The 14878-nt window shown below is 39.8% G+C and overlaps 2 protein-coding genes across 6 annotated transcripts in view; both read right to left on the bottom strand.

Moving 5' to 3' along the window:
* Window positions 1–180, bottom strand: part of CEP192 (centrosomal protein 192) — a 56962-nt gene extending 56782 nt beyond the window's left edge. For all 3 annotated transcript variants that reach the window (XM_033075914.1, XM_033075932.2, XM_033075922.1), the window contains exon 1: window positions 30–180. The gene's annotated coding sequence lies outside the window, so the exon portion shown is untranslated. The remainder of the gene's footprint in view (window positions 1–29) is intronic.
* A 2923-nt stretch (window positions 181–3103) lies between these two features.
* Window positions 3104–14786, bottom strand: SEH1L (SEH1 like nucleoporin). Of its 3 annotated transcripts, none has more exons than XM_033072326.2 (9): window positions 14626–14786; window positions 12886–12936; window positions 11302–11448; window positions 10697–10908; window positions 9908–10006; window positions 8720–8860; window positions 8283–8440; window positions 7434–7584; window positions 3104–3828 (listed from the first exon to the last, which is right to left on the bottom strand). In XM_033072326.2, the coding sequence occupies exons 1-9, from the start codon at window positions 14734–14736 to the stop codon at window positions 3639–3641; spliced, it is 1260 nt and encodes a 419-aa protein (XP_032928217.1). In that variant the 5' UTR covers window positions 14737–14786; the 3' UTR covers window positions 3104–3638. The 3 variants fall into 3 exon arrangements, with proteins under 3 accessions (XP_032928217.1, XP_032928226.1, XP_032928235.1); XM_033072335.1 differs by having other exon boundaries at window positions 3606–5424; XM_033072344.1 differs by having other exon boundaries at window positions 3606–5491.
* Between the last annotated feature and the right edge of the window lie 92 nt (window positions 14787–14878).

The following is a 14878-nucleotide window of genomic DNA, read 5'->3' on the forward strand; positions in this document are numbered from 1 at the left end:
GGGCCGCGCGGGAAGCTGCGGCTGCTCACCGGCCACGCTCCGTCGCGCACTTCGGTGACGGGGAAGCGCCTTTTCGCCCAAACAGCAGCGGGAGGTGGGCTCTGCTCTTCCCGAAGATCCCAGGAGCAACAGGAGCGCTGGCGGACAGACGGACCGAGCGCCAAAACCAAAACTCGGGACCCGCCCTCCGCCGCCGCCGCAGCGCCCCCCAGCGGCCGGGCGGGCACCGCTCGCTCCGCTGGCGCGCAACGGAAACGGCCGCGCGACCGACCCGCCCCCCGCGCGGCCAGGGGCGCGTGCGCAGCGGCGCCGCGCGCACCACCCAAACTTTGGCGCTCGCTCGCGCGCAGCCAATGGTAGCGCCCCGAGCGGAGCCGGCGATTGGCGGGCACGGCCCGCGAAGGGAGGCGGGAAGGGGAAGGTTTGGGGAGGGGCGGCGGGGACGCTGATTGGGCGATGCGCGCGCGGCACCGCCCAGCCCCGCCCCCAGCGGCCGTTAGGCGGGAACGGGGGGCGGGTGTTTCCCTAGGGAACGGGGTGGTGCCATCGGTGTGTTTTGTGTCAGGTATTTGCTTTTTTTGGATCCCCGTACCAGTAAGTAGCTCGGGGTCTTCCAGGAAAAGGGCCGCTGAACATCCTGCCCGAACCCTGCTGTCCCCCGTCCTACTAAAAATGGAAAAAAAAAAAAAAAAAAAAAAAAAAAAAAGAAAAATTCAGATTAACTCATGTGACGTTGTTTGTAACCCCGGCTTTGTTTTCTGTCCCGTTTTTGCCGTCTGAATCAGTTAGATGAGGCTGAGAAATAAAATCGTTATGGTTGGAAGGGATCTCTGGAGATCGTCCGGTCCTACCGCCACGCCAAGGCAGGGTCACCTAGAGCAGGTGACTCACTCCAGATGAGGTTTGGATGTCTACAGAGAGGGAGACTCCACGACCTCCTGGGCACCTGTCCCAGTGCTCTGCCACCCTCAGCATGAAGTTCTTTCTCGTGTTGAGGTGGAACTCCTTGTGCTGCAGTTTATGTGTAGAACTTGGAAATTTTCATTTCCATGCTGAAGCGTACGTGTCACACTCTGTTTTAAGCAGAGGATATGAGCAGGTACATTCTAAACGCGGGTGTGTATGCGTACATGAAAACTTCAACAGATCGAACTCAGTGCTGTCCAGGATGTTCTCACAATGCGTTTCTGCAGTTGTATTCCTGGTGTGGAAAGCACAAAAATCTACGACAGTGAAAATCCACGTTTGTTGTAATCAGAAGTTCATGGTGTTTCAAATATGTTCAAAACAAAACCAAACAACAAAAGCAAAACCAACAGAGACACAAAAACAAAGAAAAACAAAGAAAACCACCAAAGCCATCTCATGGCTTCTACAAGAACCAAAAACTTCTAATACTGGCAGTTCAAACTGAGATGTCCTCCAAACACAGAAGCAGTAGAAGGACTATTGCATATATTCTTTCAGAAGAAAAAGGAGCACAGCCTTTAAAAGTGCTAGAAAAATTTAAAATATTGTAAGTGCCTGCTGTAATTATCCCTTTCAAAGCCCTTCTATAATCTTCCCCTCCTAGAGTTCTACTGCCCATGCCTGAGGTTCCAGATCCTGCACAGAAGTACAGTTCACAGGCTTGAGTCAAGGGAATAGAGGGAAGCATGAGTTTGAGGAAGCAGGGGTGGAAGTCAGGGATGTGGATTGAAGGGTCCTGGAAAGAGGTCAATACAAAATAGCAGGCAGGGGGCAAGGTAAGCATCAGCCACAAAAGCAGCCTGAGCTCATTCACTGAGGTTAAAGTACTTGGCCACTGTGTTCCAACACGACTCGTTTGCACCAACACTTGCAGCATGTTTCCATTAGGAAGAAGTGCGACTGGAATTAGGATATCTAATAATAACACATGTTCATCACAGAGGAAAATAATGTGACCATGCTGAGTAAACTATTAACAATGCACTACTAGAAGCTGCAAAAAATTGTCATTACTGTAACTCGTTAATCTGTGACTGCTTCAACGGTTAAGAGAGGAATTCTCAAATGTCTCAACACTTCAAAAATATTCTGTTCCTTGCATACCCAGAAACAGTTTCTTCTGGTTTAGGAATATATCCCAGTGTGATAGTGTTGATAATTTTTAAATTATTCATTCTCCCTCAGAGGAATAGTTACTTCCCACCCTCCATTTAAGCATTATCTTTTTAATAACGTAACATTTCTGCTTACCATACAAAGTTGGCATAGTTTTGTGCTAACTTCTTCTAGTAAAATTACTAATTTTTTTGGCTCTAAAGTAAGCAACCTCCCTCCACACATGTTCAGCAAGCACTTAGAACACCAGTGTACCTCATGGGTTTTTAAACTAAAACTTGATCCCTCAGAGAGAAACCAAGAAACAAATGTGATGGATCTGAGCAAATGAAGCTTTCAGAATACAAGTAAAGTTCACTTGTCACTTTGGAAAAATATAAGTTGTCCTCTCCTTTACCTCATAGTAGTGGTCTAGTCCACTAGGACACAGGGTAAGTCCATTTTGAAGTACATTGAAATATACTATTATACTCCAGGTTTCTGCTGCACAAAGGCCTCCTCTTCCTTTGCTCCCCCCAAGATCTGCCCAACAAACTCAGCAATCTGATCCTGTGCAGTAATGCTACTCCTGGGCAATACCATACACTTTGTCCAGCATTATCTTCATGCCTGTCTTGCACCAGTCTGAGTCAGTGCCAACACACTAACCCACGGCAGTGACGTTCCTGTGCTGACACGCCAGAAAAGCCATTTGACATTTTTCAAGCCGGCACTCTTTCTTCAAAATGTCCTGATTTAATTCAATCACTGTAAAAGAACTGAAAGGTAGTGAATAGGTAGGTAACTGAGAGGTAATAATGCGAAACCCAACAGCTCTAGCAGTCTCCGCAGACCTTCAGCACATCCACGGGAAAAGTCAGAGCACACCTTGTGGCACAGACCAGGAATATGCAGCTGCACCTCAAGAATGGCACAAAAGCAGAGCTAGGAGAGTAGACACCTGAATAAAAAAACCACCTTTACCAGGAACTTATTAAAAAAGAAAAAGGTTAATTACAAGGAAAAGCATACATATTCAGACCTTTCAGAACAAGTTTATTAGTTAACCACAATTATAAAACTTAAATATTTATACAGCAAGATGGAAAAATCTTAAGTGACCAAACACTTCAAATTACTTTGCTGCAGTATACACAGGAATGGTTTTGTTTCTTTAACAAGCTTGGAGGTATGTCAAATTTTGAGAATGTGTTTCACATATAAATGCAGTATACAAAAAGCAAAAAAAAATTAAAGACCATACTAAACTCATTTCAAAAAGGAGAAAAAAAAACAAAGAAAAAAGGACAGGCACATTGAAGTCACCTACTCCATAAAGAGGTGGTGGCTAATACTCCTTATATATGTTGCCCAAATTCAAAGGGTACAAATTAAAATGGTCTTTGATAACAAATAACATGTTCTAAATGTCTTTTGTTTCCCAAAACATGCATAAAGTTCCCACATTTTAAAAAAACTCTTCTGTACCAGAGAAGGAATACAAAGGCAGCCAGAAATGGAAGCATTCACAAATACCAGAATAAGACCCTTCAGAATTTATTTAAAGTAACATATTAAACCCCTTCATTCTCAGGTAAAAGATTAAGAGGCCGAGATACACATCGTCTGCGAGGGTGAGGATACTGGAGGTTGGCAGTGTCAGCATCACAAGACTGCTCTATCAGAGGAGGAGGAGGAAGGAGCTGGGCATGACTGGACCATCTCGATCCAGCCCGTGGGGAATCCAGAGGGGGAAAGAAATACCTGAAACAATTAAGAAAGGAACAAAACACCAAAACAAAAAACCAACAAAACAAAACAAAACAAAAACAAAAAAAAAACCAAACCAAAACAAAACAAGAAAAGAAGAGAAAGGTAGTAAATACAAGGAGAACCAAAGGGGAGAAAAGACATGCTGGAAAAAAAAAGGCTTTAGTATATCCATGCCAAAACCAATAGAACATAATAGCAGAAATCAAGGCTTGTAATTCAAAACAAGACAAATGTGGAAACCTTCTTTAAAGCAAAATAATAGTCTTTCCCACTGAAATTCATTGAAAAGAATACCATAGTCATAGTCCTAGTATACATTTTTACAAAAGAATGGATTGCTTTGGAAGTCAAAAGGGTGATGTAGTACTGCTATTACCAGGCTTTCATTCTCCCAGAATTACTGTGATTTGTTAACAGCTCTCAGTAATGCTTTGTTTGTGACACAAAATATACATTAAATATTATCAAAGTACATTTGCTGCATATGCATCTAATTCAGATTAACTTCACAGCATTTCTAGAATAGATGTTAAAACATCACTGTTAATTATTAACATTAATGATATACATTTACAGAGAATAACTGCTTTGGATGAAATACAGTCTTTGTACCTATTTACACATTTCTGCAAAATCCTCAGTGTAAATTCAAGATTCCTGGTGAATGCAAGATTCAGAATTATGCCACTTCATGTCATTTTGCTGCTGTTTTTTTTAGAACTTACCCGTAACACTTGTGCATATTCATGTAACTATATTATGCTTTCTGTCTTGTTTACAATTCTGTGGACTTACATCAAAAAAACAGCTATCAGTTTATTAATGAAATTATGGGACAATTTACAGCAAGCTACATTTTGGTTTATACCTCTGCATGGCTAAAGTGTTTGCATTTTTCAAGAACACTATATTTAGAGAATTTAAATATTCCATGTAAGTGTAGTTATTACCATAAGAATGTACAAATATGTAACAGAAAAAGTACTTCTTTTAGGATGAAGGAAGTATGACAGTACTTACAAAACATTTATTTGAAGTCATACTAAAGAATATAAATGAAGCAATACCAAAATATTAAAAGCCATCATCTGTACAATTATCAAAACATTTTTCTTACTCCTTTGAACTAACAGTTGCATATATTACAAAGCAGTTACAACCTTGTTATGTTTAGGAATCTTAATCAAATACTGAACACTCTTAAATGCAAAACAAATTGGTTCTCAAAACAATTTTAATCAAAGTTATTGCAATGGTTGTTTCCCTCCTCCCATCCCAATCAAGGACAAAAATTCTTGGTTTTAATCATGAGCTATCTTTTAATTTGACAAGCTTTCAAAAATACGTTCTGATGGAAGTTTTGGGGTTTGGGTGGGTTGTTTATATTTTTTCCAAACAAGATGCCTCTCCAAGTATTTTTCTATCAGGTGTTCCATCAGTATCAAACTGTGCAGGCTAGTACAAAAACCGCACACAAGGTGTTTTAAAAAGGCTTTTTGAACAGCATTTAGTAGTTAGCAGGCTGCTGGTGTCTTGGGAGAGGTCAAACGGCGCTGGGGAAGGGAAAAAGGAGTTCGTTTTCCATTCCTGTGTGCATGCAACAAGCAGCAAAACACCAAAGTTACTCCAGTTAGCTTGGTATCAGCTCTGCTTTCTGTTAAAAAGGACATAATACAAATGGAGAATGGAAATTGTATCATAAATCTAAACACACAATTACATCAATATAATCGTACACCCCTACTGGTTTATTTCCTAACAATCTAGATCAAAGATTCTGTAATTTATTTTGAGTACAAGTCCAGTTTGGCTATAGTGCTTTTATAATCTTTTTTAGATCTGTCTGTGCTATAGCTGTTTTAAGCATTTAACCATACAGACATGAAACATAGCATGTACAGTCAGAGACAAAGTAAGTTATGTGTAGGATACCTATTTACTCAAATGTCAATGCATAAATCTTTATCAGCATGTTAACACTAACACAGAAGTTAACAATTATGCTCACCCAATTCAGGACAATATCATTACAGAAGAAAGCATGTAGTAAAGTGTGCATCTTTCGTAATAAGGCTCAACCCTAGGACAAGACACAGTATGTCTGGAAATCCCACAGCCACTGACTTAATTCTGGAACTAACATTGTGTTACAAATCAGAGGCAAGAATAATTTATTAAAAACCAAAAAAAACCACCTTCCAAAACACAGAGCAATCAAGGGAATAGAAATAATGCTAGAAGTTTCAGTTTCCCAATGGCTTAGCACCAAGTTCAGGGACAGGAGAAGAGCCACCAGTGGGGTGGGGACAGTTAGTCTTGGTGGTAGCACCATCTTGGCTAAGGAGATTGTTAAACCACACACGATGCTAAAGGGCTGTAAAACAGTATGCATTTCCCCACGGGAGCCCAAGCAAATCCAAGCAAATACAGCTACTCAGCTCTGGATATACCCTTTCTGAGGCAGGGCTGCGTTTCATTTGCTACACTGCAAGTACAACCTTGAACCATGACCAATATAATTCTGCTGCCCTTTCTTGTAAGGACTAGGCCCATTACCGTCTCCTGTGCTCTCATTTATCTTGTGAGGAAAATGTGAAACCCATTTTCTGTTAAACAGCCTTAGGGATCTTGAACTGCCATTCAGGATTGACTACTGAAAGGGAAAGATGGGGCAGGCTGGTGCTCCTCTCCAAAAGCAAACTTTACTGACAAGCATTGCAAACTGAAAAAAAACTCACATGAGGAGCTGCACATGGATGGAAAGGGAAACTATCCTAAGGCATTTGAAAAAAAAGGTGGCCACAAAACTTGGAAACTGCTGCTATAGAATCTGGCCACATCTCATCCTTATATAGGACTTACAATTCTGTCAAGCTGAATGTACACACCACACTATACATATGCAAAACTCAGCCTATTTCTACATTTCGGTGTACACAAATGAAAATGTTTTTTCAGAAGAGGCAGTAAAATTAACAACTAAACAGCAACTATTACAGAATAAAAACCTAACAGAAATTAAGGCAAATTATCTGCAACATGAATGCCATATGATAAAAATTTTTAAACTTTTAATTTTATTCAATTGATGCTACACATCTGCAAAAACCAAGTAAACTAACGCTAACATTTGATTTTTGAAACCATATGTTATGAAGTTGCTCCTCTTCCTTCCCTTCTGCTACATTATCCCAGAGAAAAACAGAATTTGTTGCTGGTATTTTTGCTTCAATTTTAAATATGTATCTAAAACAAAACGGCAGTTACACATCAGTAGGATGAAGCTTCTCCTTTGAAACTATTTTAGAAACGTTGTTTTTAATAATATGAAAGGACTAAAAATGAAAATAGTTATTTACATTGCATATTTATACAGACTGATTCAGTATGACTTACTGTTTTGTTCATTTTCCTCTTAACACTGGCATAACTGACAAACCACAGAGCAAAACCAGAAGAGCTTATTGAAATACTCACACAATAAATAACATTGCACTTTAAAAACATGTAAAACAAATTAGAGAGCTAAATTAAATTAAGAAGATTCAGAGAAAATACTACGTACTGAAAGTCAGTCTCTCTACTAATTAACCCACCTGCTGGCAGATGATCCATTTAGTGAATTCTGTAGACTTGTATTGGCTGAACCTAGAGAGGCATTAAAAATTCCCTGCTGAGAACTACCATTCACCGGACTCCCATTACCTTTCAGTATACCAGTACACTTCCAGTTGTCCATGTAATTAGCTGCAAACAGAGATATATAGAAACTGTTAGTTTCTCTTCTGAAGCTCAGCTTTACCTACAAATATGTTTCAACTGCCCCACACCTGATGTGAATCAGATCTGAACTTCAATACCAACATATAAATTCCAAACAGTTAGGATCTGGCCCTTCAGCTGCCTGATATTCTCTGCCTGTCCATAATTTAAAACTCAGTTTCCACTATTAAAATACTAAGGAACAAATGAGAATATGTAAGTTAACCGCCAGAGGGCTTTTGTTGTTGTTGTGGGAATTTTTTTTGTTGTTTGTTTGGTTCATGGAGGGGGTGGATGTATTTCTTTGTTTTCTTTTAAAAATACAAACAGAAAAAAGATATTTGCCTGGACATTGTGACTGAATGCAGATTTTCTAGGTTTAGGAACAGGAAAATATCTATGTTACTTTTTTAAATGACAACTTCATGTAGCTCTAGTCTGGTGAAACAATTCCAATGTACAGTAACAAAACTATTCACAGCAGCCTAAATCATGCAAGCATTCCAGTACAGCAAGTTATTTCTGAATTCTGTTTTTCTTAAGCATAAATAGAAATACAAAAAAAAATATCTATCTTTCATAAATCTAAAATGGACACTCACTCCAAAATTATGTTTTGAGTACAATTTCTCAAGCAATTCAGCAGACTACAAAGTTAATGTGTTTCAGGTGGGTGAGCTTACCCTTCCAGAGCCTAACACAGCCATCATCACCAGAGGAGGCAAGCACTGTGCCTGTAATATTCCAGCTCACTCGCCACACCTGGGAGTTGTGATTATCAAACTGTGCCACAATATGAATTTCAAATTTTGTTAATCCTCCTGATGAAGTCAATTCTTTCCTGTTCAAGAGAAAAGTGACAGTTCTGCACACAACTGTTCAAAGGTCTGCGTTTGAACATGATGTCACAGAGAACTACAGCTTTCTAATGTTAACTGTTATTAGATTAGGTATTCAGACAAAATTATAGACTTGCTCACAATCTTGTCACCTTAAAAATCAGGTTGCTAAAAACAATCCTGCATACATTAAGTTAATACTTTTGCTTTTTAGTGACTGTTTGAACAAGATTATATAGTATGCATCACATCACATCAAACCATCTTCCTCTTAAGCTCACCTCAGAGGTTTTAGTGTGAAAATTCGTACATCTTTGGTTGCTACAGCCAACATGTGGAAGGATCTTCCCAGATTTGGAGCAAACGCAATATCATGAACAGGATCCGTGACTGTCATCAGAGCTTCTGCTTTTGCATATTTCCTGTACAGTGCAAGAAATTAACCTTTAACGCCATGAAAACTGCCAGCGATGCAAATTATATAAACCAGATATAGTGGAAATGGGGGAAAGGGTTAATTATATATGATAAGACTTGCAAAAAGAAAAGTATATTTTTAACATAAATTTAGGCAATAGTTTCAAGCAGATTTCTTCAGAAATTGAATCTATCAGATACAGTAGCCACTAAGTATAGTATGCTACAGTATTGTAAGTCCTACAACAAAGCAAGAATTGCAGTACAAAGAACATTTTTGTCTACAACTGGAAAAGGGAAATCAAAAGAAATACTCCATTCACAAATCTAAAGGGAATTTGTATCTCAGTAACTTACTACATTTCCCATGCTTTTAAGCAGACCACTGTCTGCCTCCTCTGGTGTATGATAAACATATTCCATTTTCTTAGTAAGTTACAGTAACTTTATTGTTAATGGACAGAGAATATTGCCTGAAGCTGGGCATAAAATCCACAGAACACTCTGGCTCCTCTGCCACATTGATCACTCCCAATCAAACACACTTTCTCTGTTATCATTTAATTGGAAGTGGTGGTGCACAAACTTCCTAGCCTTTTCTGGTTCTGTGAACTCTTGACTGCATAACCTGAACTTTGAGATCATGAGCAATTCACAGAGCTTTCAGTCATTATAATCATGCCTTTAAAATCCTTAAAAAGAGGACTTTGAACAAAAGAGTGCCTGGTGCAACACAATTCAAATTTCAACTGTTAACTCCTTGTGCAAAATTAAACATACAATTTAGTAGACACAGAAACAACCACTCTCCCTTTAAAGTGCTAGTAAGAAAACCAAAATTTCTGCACTGACGGAGAATAAAATTATCAATATAATTTCTGTTAACATCAGTTACCATTCTGGAGTCTCACTCTCTTTTCCCACTCAATGGAGATAAAATTAAGGTATTATTATTTACTACTCTACTCCACATCTAATGACAGGAATAAAAGGCCATATATTATAAACAACTCCATGATCCCACAAATGTTATATATTGTTATTTAGCATACCTGGTATTTTCATTATATTCATAAATTTGAACCTTAGCCAGTATATTTGGGCTGTTGTCATCACTTCCTACAGCTATCATAGGAGAATGTGCTCGAGAGCTAAAAGGTGAAAACAAATACTGTTATATTTTCACATGATATATAATATTAATACATAATATTTCACATAGAAAGTACACCAAGCCATTTGGCAAATTTCAAATACATTATCTATACAGAAAACAAAACAACACCACAGAATATCACAAGGAAAAAAACACAAAGAAACCAGAGTTAAATGCTATCCACAGTTACCACTGTCTTCACTCTGTTGCTTCAAAAGCCCACTTTATACACTCCCTAATGTGAAATCATTAGGCAATATTATTTAGCAATTCAAGACTATGTTCTCTGAGAGAATAATTGACTTTCTATAATAGACTGCATCTGCAGTCTAGTATTTACCACAAGTTTCATGGCAGAGTCTGCATTCTTTGCAGTGCTTTAATGATTGATTCAGTGATATTTCATTCGGATTTTGGAAGATAAATCACATAAGCTAAATGTAGATGAATTCTAGTTTTTATCAACTTTAATCCTATCCCATACATTAAAGTGAATGCCTGCACTCTGAACGTTCAGCACAGACTACTGCTATTGAATAGAAGAGTAACTGGATCAGTAGGACACAACACTGTCCACAGGGAAAGCCATGAAGTGCTTCTGGACAAACAGAAATCAAAGCAGTTCAGCTTTGAATGGTTTTTCCCTTTCTGTTACAGTCATACAGCAAATATTTTAGTAACAGACCTTGAAGGATTCCAAGAAATACAACTGCAGCTGAGTTTACATGAGATTTCATGCTGCAGTGACCACTGGCTGAGGTTCATCACATCTGGAGCTTCATAGATCCTTACAACTCCATCTGCTGAACAGGTTGCTAACATAAGACCCATGTGCTTGGGAGCAAACTTCACATCTGTAACAGATGTCCTACTGTCTACCAGAGTGGTCCTCTTGACCTGCAAAGAAATTTCCATTAAAAAATTTATTCCCTAACAAAGGCTAATTAAAGCCTGACAAAACCATTTCACAGGATTGCTTACATCCCCCCCTAACTTTTCTATTGTTTGAAAGATGACTAAGAACAGCCAGTGTTGTTTCAAATGATGTCTTATCAAAGAAAAACCCAACTTTAACTCAACTGTAGGTGGGAATTCATGTCTGCAAGTTGTTTGCCAGGGAATATCTTACTATGAAACATAGATATAGTGACACTAATTGGCCAGAATGTAGCCAGTTAGGCGTTTTCCTCAAATATTTAAAAAATACTTACTTTGTGTTGGAATGTTGCCACAAATGAACAAAACATAGCCAAAATCAGAAACTTTATAGCTACAGAAAAGAAGTCTCACCCAGTGACTCTGGCCACGGAGTTTATCATTTGACTCTCCCACTATTTCTTCCCATACAGCTGCTGTTCTATCAAACGAGCAGGAAGCCAGGACCTGCCCAAATTCAGGATGGGCCCACGTCACACGCCACACTGATCCACTATGTGTCTGCAAGATAACATCAAAACACTGTAGAGAACAAACTTACTGCGTTAGGCCAAGGAACCATCTATTTTCATGACTTTCTGAAGAAAAGAATTATAGAAATTAGTAGCACTGTTCCTTTGAAACCTATGTGTCACAATAGAAACAGATGGGACTCTTGATTCTTTATGTAGAAAAGCTAACCTTTAATGCTGCAGCCTATTTTTATAAAGTTTTCTAAGATCTTGTGTTTAACTCTAATTGGTTCATAACTTTCTTGCCACTCAATTAATTGGTTAGTAAAAGGCATTCTACATGTTCATCAAATTTCTCCTATTCCTGGATAGTTTACATATTTTGTTCACTGATTCTGTTGGGACAGATTTTTTGGTTTTTGTAGGTGGGAATGGTTTTGATACTAGAATAGATTATTGTGCTAACTAATTCTCATTTTCCTATTTTTTTACATGGGAATTTACAAGCTAGCTGTTAGCTTAGCTGGAGTAGCAGGGCCTAAACCATATTTTATAAGGCCTTTCTTTTATAATAACTCTACCAACATGCAACACCTATGTTCTTTTCTACAAAGTTACATAGTAGCTCTTGCAGTTCTTTATTCTACCCAGCACTGCAAAGTTGTTGCTCTTAAGTGTTTAAAATACAATTACCACAAGTGTATTTCAAGGCATTATTTATTACTACCTTAAGTTCCAAAATATGATTCTGTATGATGCAAAATGTAGTTTTGTTCTCAACCAAATTTCAGCCATTACCGTGTTCACTTCTAGCTTGCCTGTACTTTTCAAAAGCACTTGCAGAGCATTATTAATCTTCTTTTTAATATGAAGCTCCTCTTTCATACCTAGTCAACATTCCTGTCTCACAGAAGGGGAATTCAAAAGCTTCCCTAGCATTGCCATTTAGAGGGATGAATGCATTGTGGTCCTATTAAATACAAGTTTAAGAACAATTCACAAGCAGAATGCACTAATTATCCAGATGAAGCAGAGCCTCTATATGACACAGTTCTCAGAAAGGTTTTGGAGAACAAAAAGCAGAGGTCAGATGTTGTAAGACTAATTAGTCAGACATCTTCCTTTTAATTTTCCCCTCTTTCATTTTTTTTTTAAGTCTTACTACACACAAAAGGAAATATTCAATTAAAAATTCAGGTACTGTTTTCTACTCCCTGAACACCAGTCACAGATAATGTTTACTGATACTGGAGTCTGCCAACATAGCCAGGTACTAACAAGAACAGACTGCATGTTAGCGTCTGCTTTAATGAGAGGAACTAGAGATGTTTCATAAAAGCCAAGAAAAAGTATTTTACACAAGACATATAGAATCTACATCAAACCAAAAGCATTCTACTCTAAAGTTCAGCAGAAATGAAGCATGCTGCTCCAAAAACAAAGGAGAAATGATTGGTATGTCTGTGTAATTTTTACAAATACAAACCTTCCAGCTGGCAGTGCAATGCCAATCTCCATTTTCACTTTTGTCCCATACCTATTGAGAAATTAAAATACAATTATACAATTTGTAAATAAAGCTTACTGACTAGTACTTTAAAGACATAACTATTTATATATATATAATAAAAATTAACAAAAATATACACACACACCCCACTAAACATTTTCATCCAGGACACCGTACCTGGTTCAATACAAAATTGCACTTCACTGAACACTGAAAGTATTCCTATTACAAGTAGGGAGAAGAGGCACTGCCTGTAAAACCCACTATTGTATGACTTGTATCTCTTTTTAAACAGTAAATTACATAGAAGAGAAATGTACAATTCCCAATACTTCAATCACTGTTCCAAGAGTACACTGTTCTGTTTCATTCTAGAGCCCCTAGTACCCTCACGTGCTCAGCTCTGGTTGCAAAACCCTCATGCAGCTCCCAGCACTCATGCCAAAAGCAGAGCAGGGCAGCAAAATATACATCAGGATGGTGGGGGAACAGATCTTGTTTCTTTCTATGAAATTTCTGCCTTGATTTATAACCACATGCAAGTCACTGAACCTTCCCCTCTCTTGACTTCCCACATATCTTGATGAGTTTTTCACTGAAAAATTATGTAGAAAGTCACAAACATAAGCAAATGAAAGACACCACCTGACACCCACTCCTGTTTGTCACTCATTCACTTTAAAGATGTACTGAAAGTCCCCTCTCATCTGCCACTCTGGATCTCTAACACAACCTGGGTCATGTTTTTCCTCCGGTTGGAGCAAAACTTCTGAACAGTCTCATAAAGGATTCAGTTATTACTGGAAAATAACACTACACTGCTATAAAACATAGTTTCTGTGTTCAACCTACGTCCTGGCATCTTTTTTAAGAACTGCCCACTCTAGGTAGTCAGTCCAAACCCAACATCCCCGTGGCTTTGGCTTACTTTCAGGGGGCATCGTTTTGTTGTGGTTGGTTATTTGCTTTTTAGTCTGTGGTCAGGGAGAAGATTCCTTGTTCTTAAGCCTAGTCTGCAAATAACACAGCTTTCTATGAAAAAAGCGACTTTCTCAACCCTTTATCTGGACTTAACAGCAAACATGACTGCTCTCTGGATATTAGATTTCTTAAATCTATCCACGCGACTCCCGAATATTTGCCCATCCTCTCACTATGCACAATAAAGGGAAAAAGCAATCAACTTTTCGCTGAAGTAAATATAAAGCGCTACTTTATTTTCTCTAAAGGGATGTAAAAATTAAGGCTTCTAGTATTCTACACTTTCCCAGTCTGCCCGGGCACACACGGAGCACTCCGGCTTTTTGCTTACTGGCACTTCACCTTCTTCCCAGGACAAATACAGATTATTGGCGCTACATTACGAAGCAGCAGTTTCTTTCGGAAATACTCTATAATAAATACAGATTTTCAGCTGAATAAACAAAACAAGCGGCACGGCTGCAGGCACAGCAGTCGGGAATGTTTTCCCTGCCGCAGCAGCGAGTGGAAAGCGGAGCCCCCGTGTTTACACGCGTTAGCGCACACACAAACACAAACACAAACACAACGCGTACTGTGGGCGAAAGCCTCCCGGCCCCAGGGCCCGACACCGACCGGGATCTCCCGCGGGCCGAGCCCTCGCCTGCGCCCCGCCCCGACCCGCAGCCCGGTAGGCCGCGCACGCCCGGCGCCGCGACACTCGCCCAGCGCCAGGCCCGGCGGCTCCCCGCTCACCTTGACGCTCTGGTCGCTGGAGCAGGTGGCCATGCGGCGCCCGTGGAAGTCGAAGGACACATCGTGGATGAGGTCGCGGTGATCCGCGGCAATGCTGCGCGCCACGAACATCCCGCCGCGGCCGCAACATGCGCGCGCGCCTCACGCGGCGGGGCCGGGGGGCGGGGCCGCAGCCGCCACATGCGCGCGCGCCTCACGCGGTAGGGCGCGCGTAGGGGGCTGCTTCGCGCGTGCGCGCTCCTTCCCACCGCCG

Source organism: Catharus ustulatus, chromosome 1 (assembly GCF_009819885.2).
Source record: "Catharus ustulatus isolate bCatUst1 chromosome 1, bCatUst1.pri.v2, whole genome shotgun sequence".
NCBI classification, from domain to species: domain Eukaryota; kingdom Metazoa; phylum Chordata; class Aves; order Passeriformes; family Turdidae; genus Catharus; species Catharus ustulatus.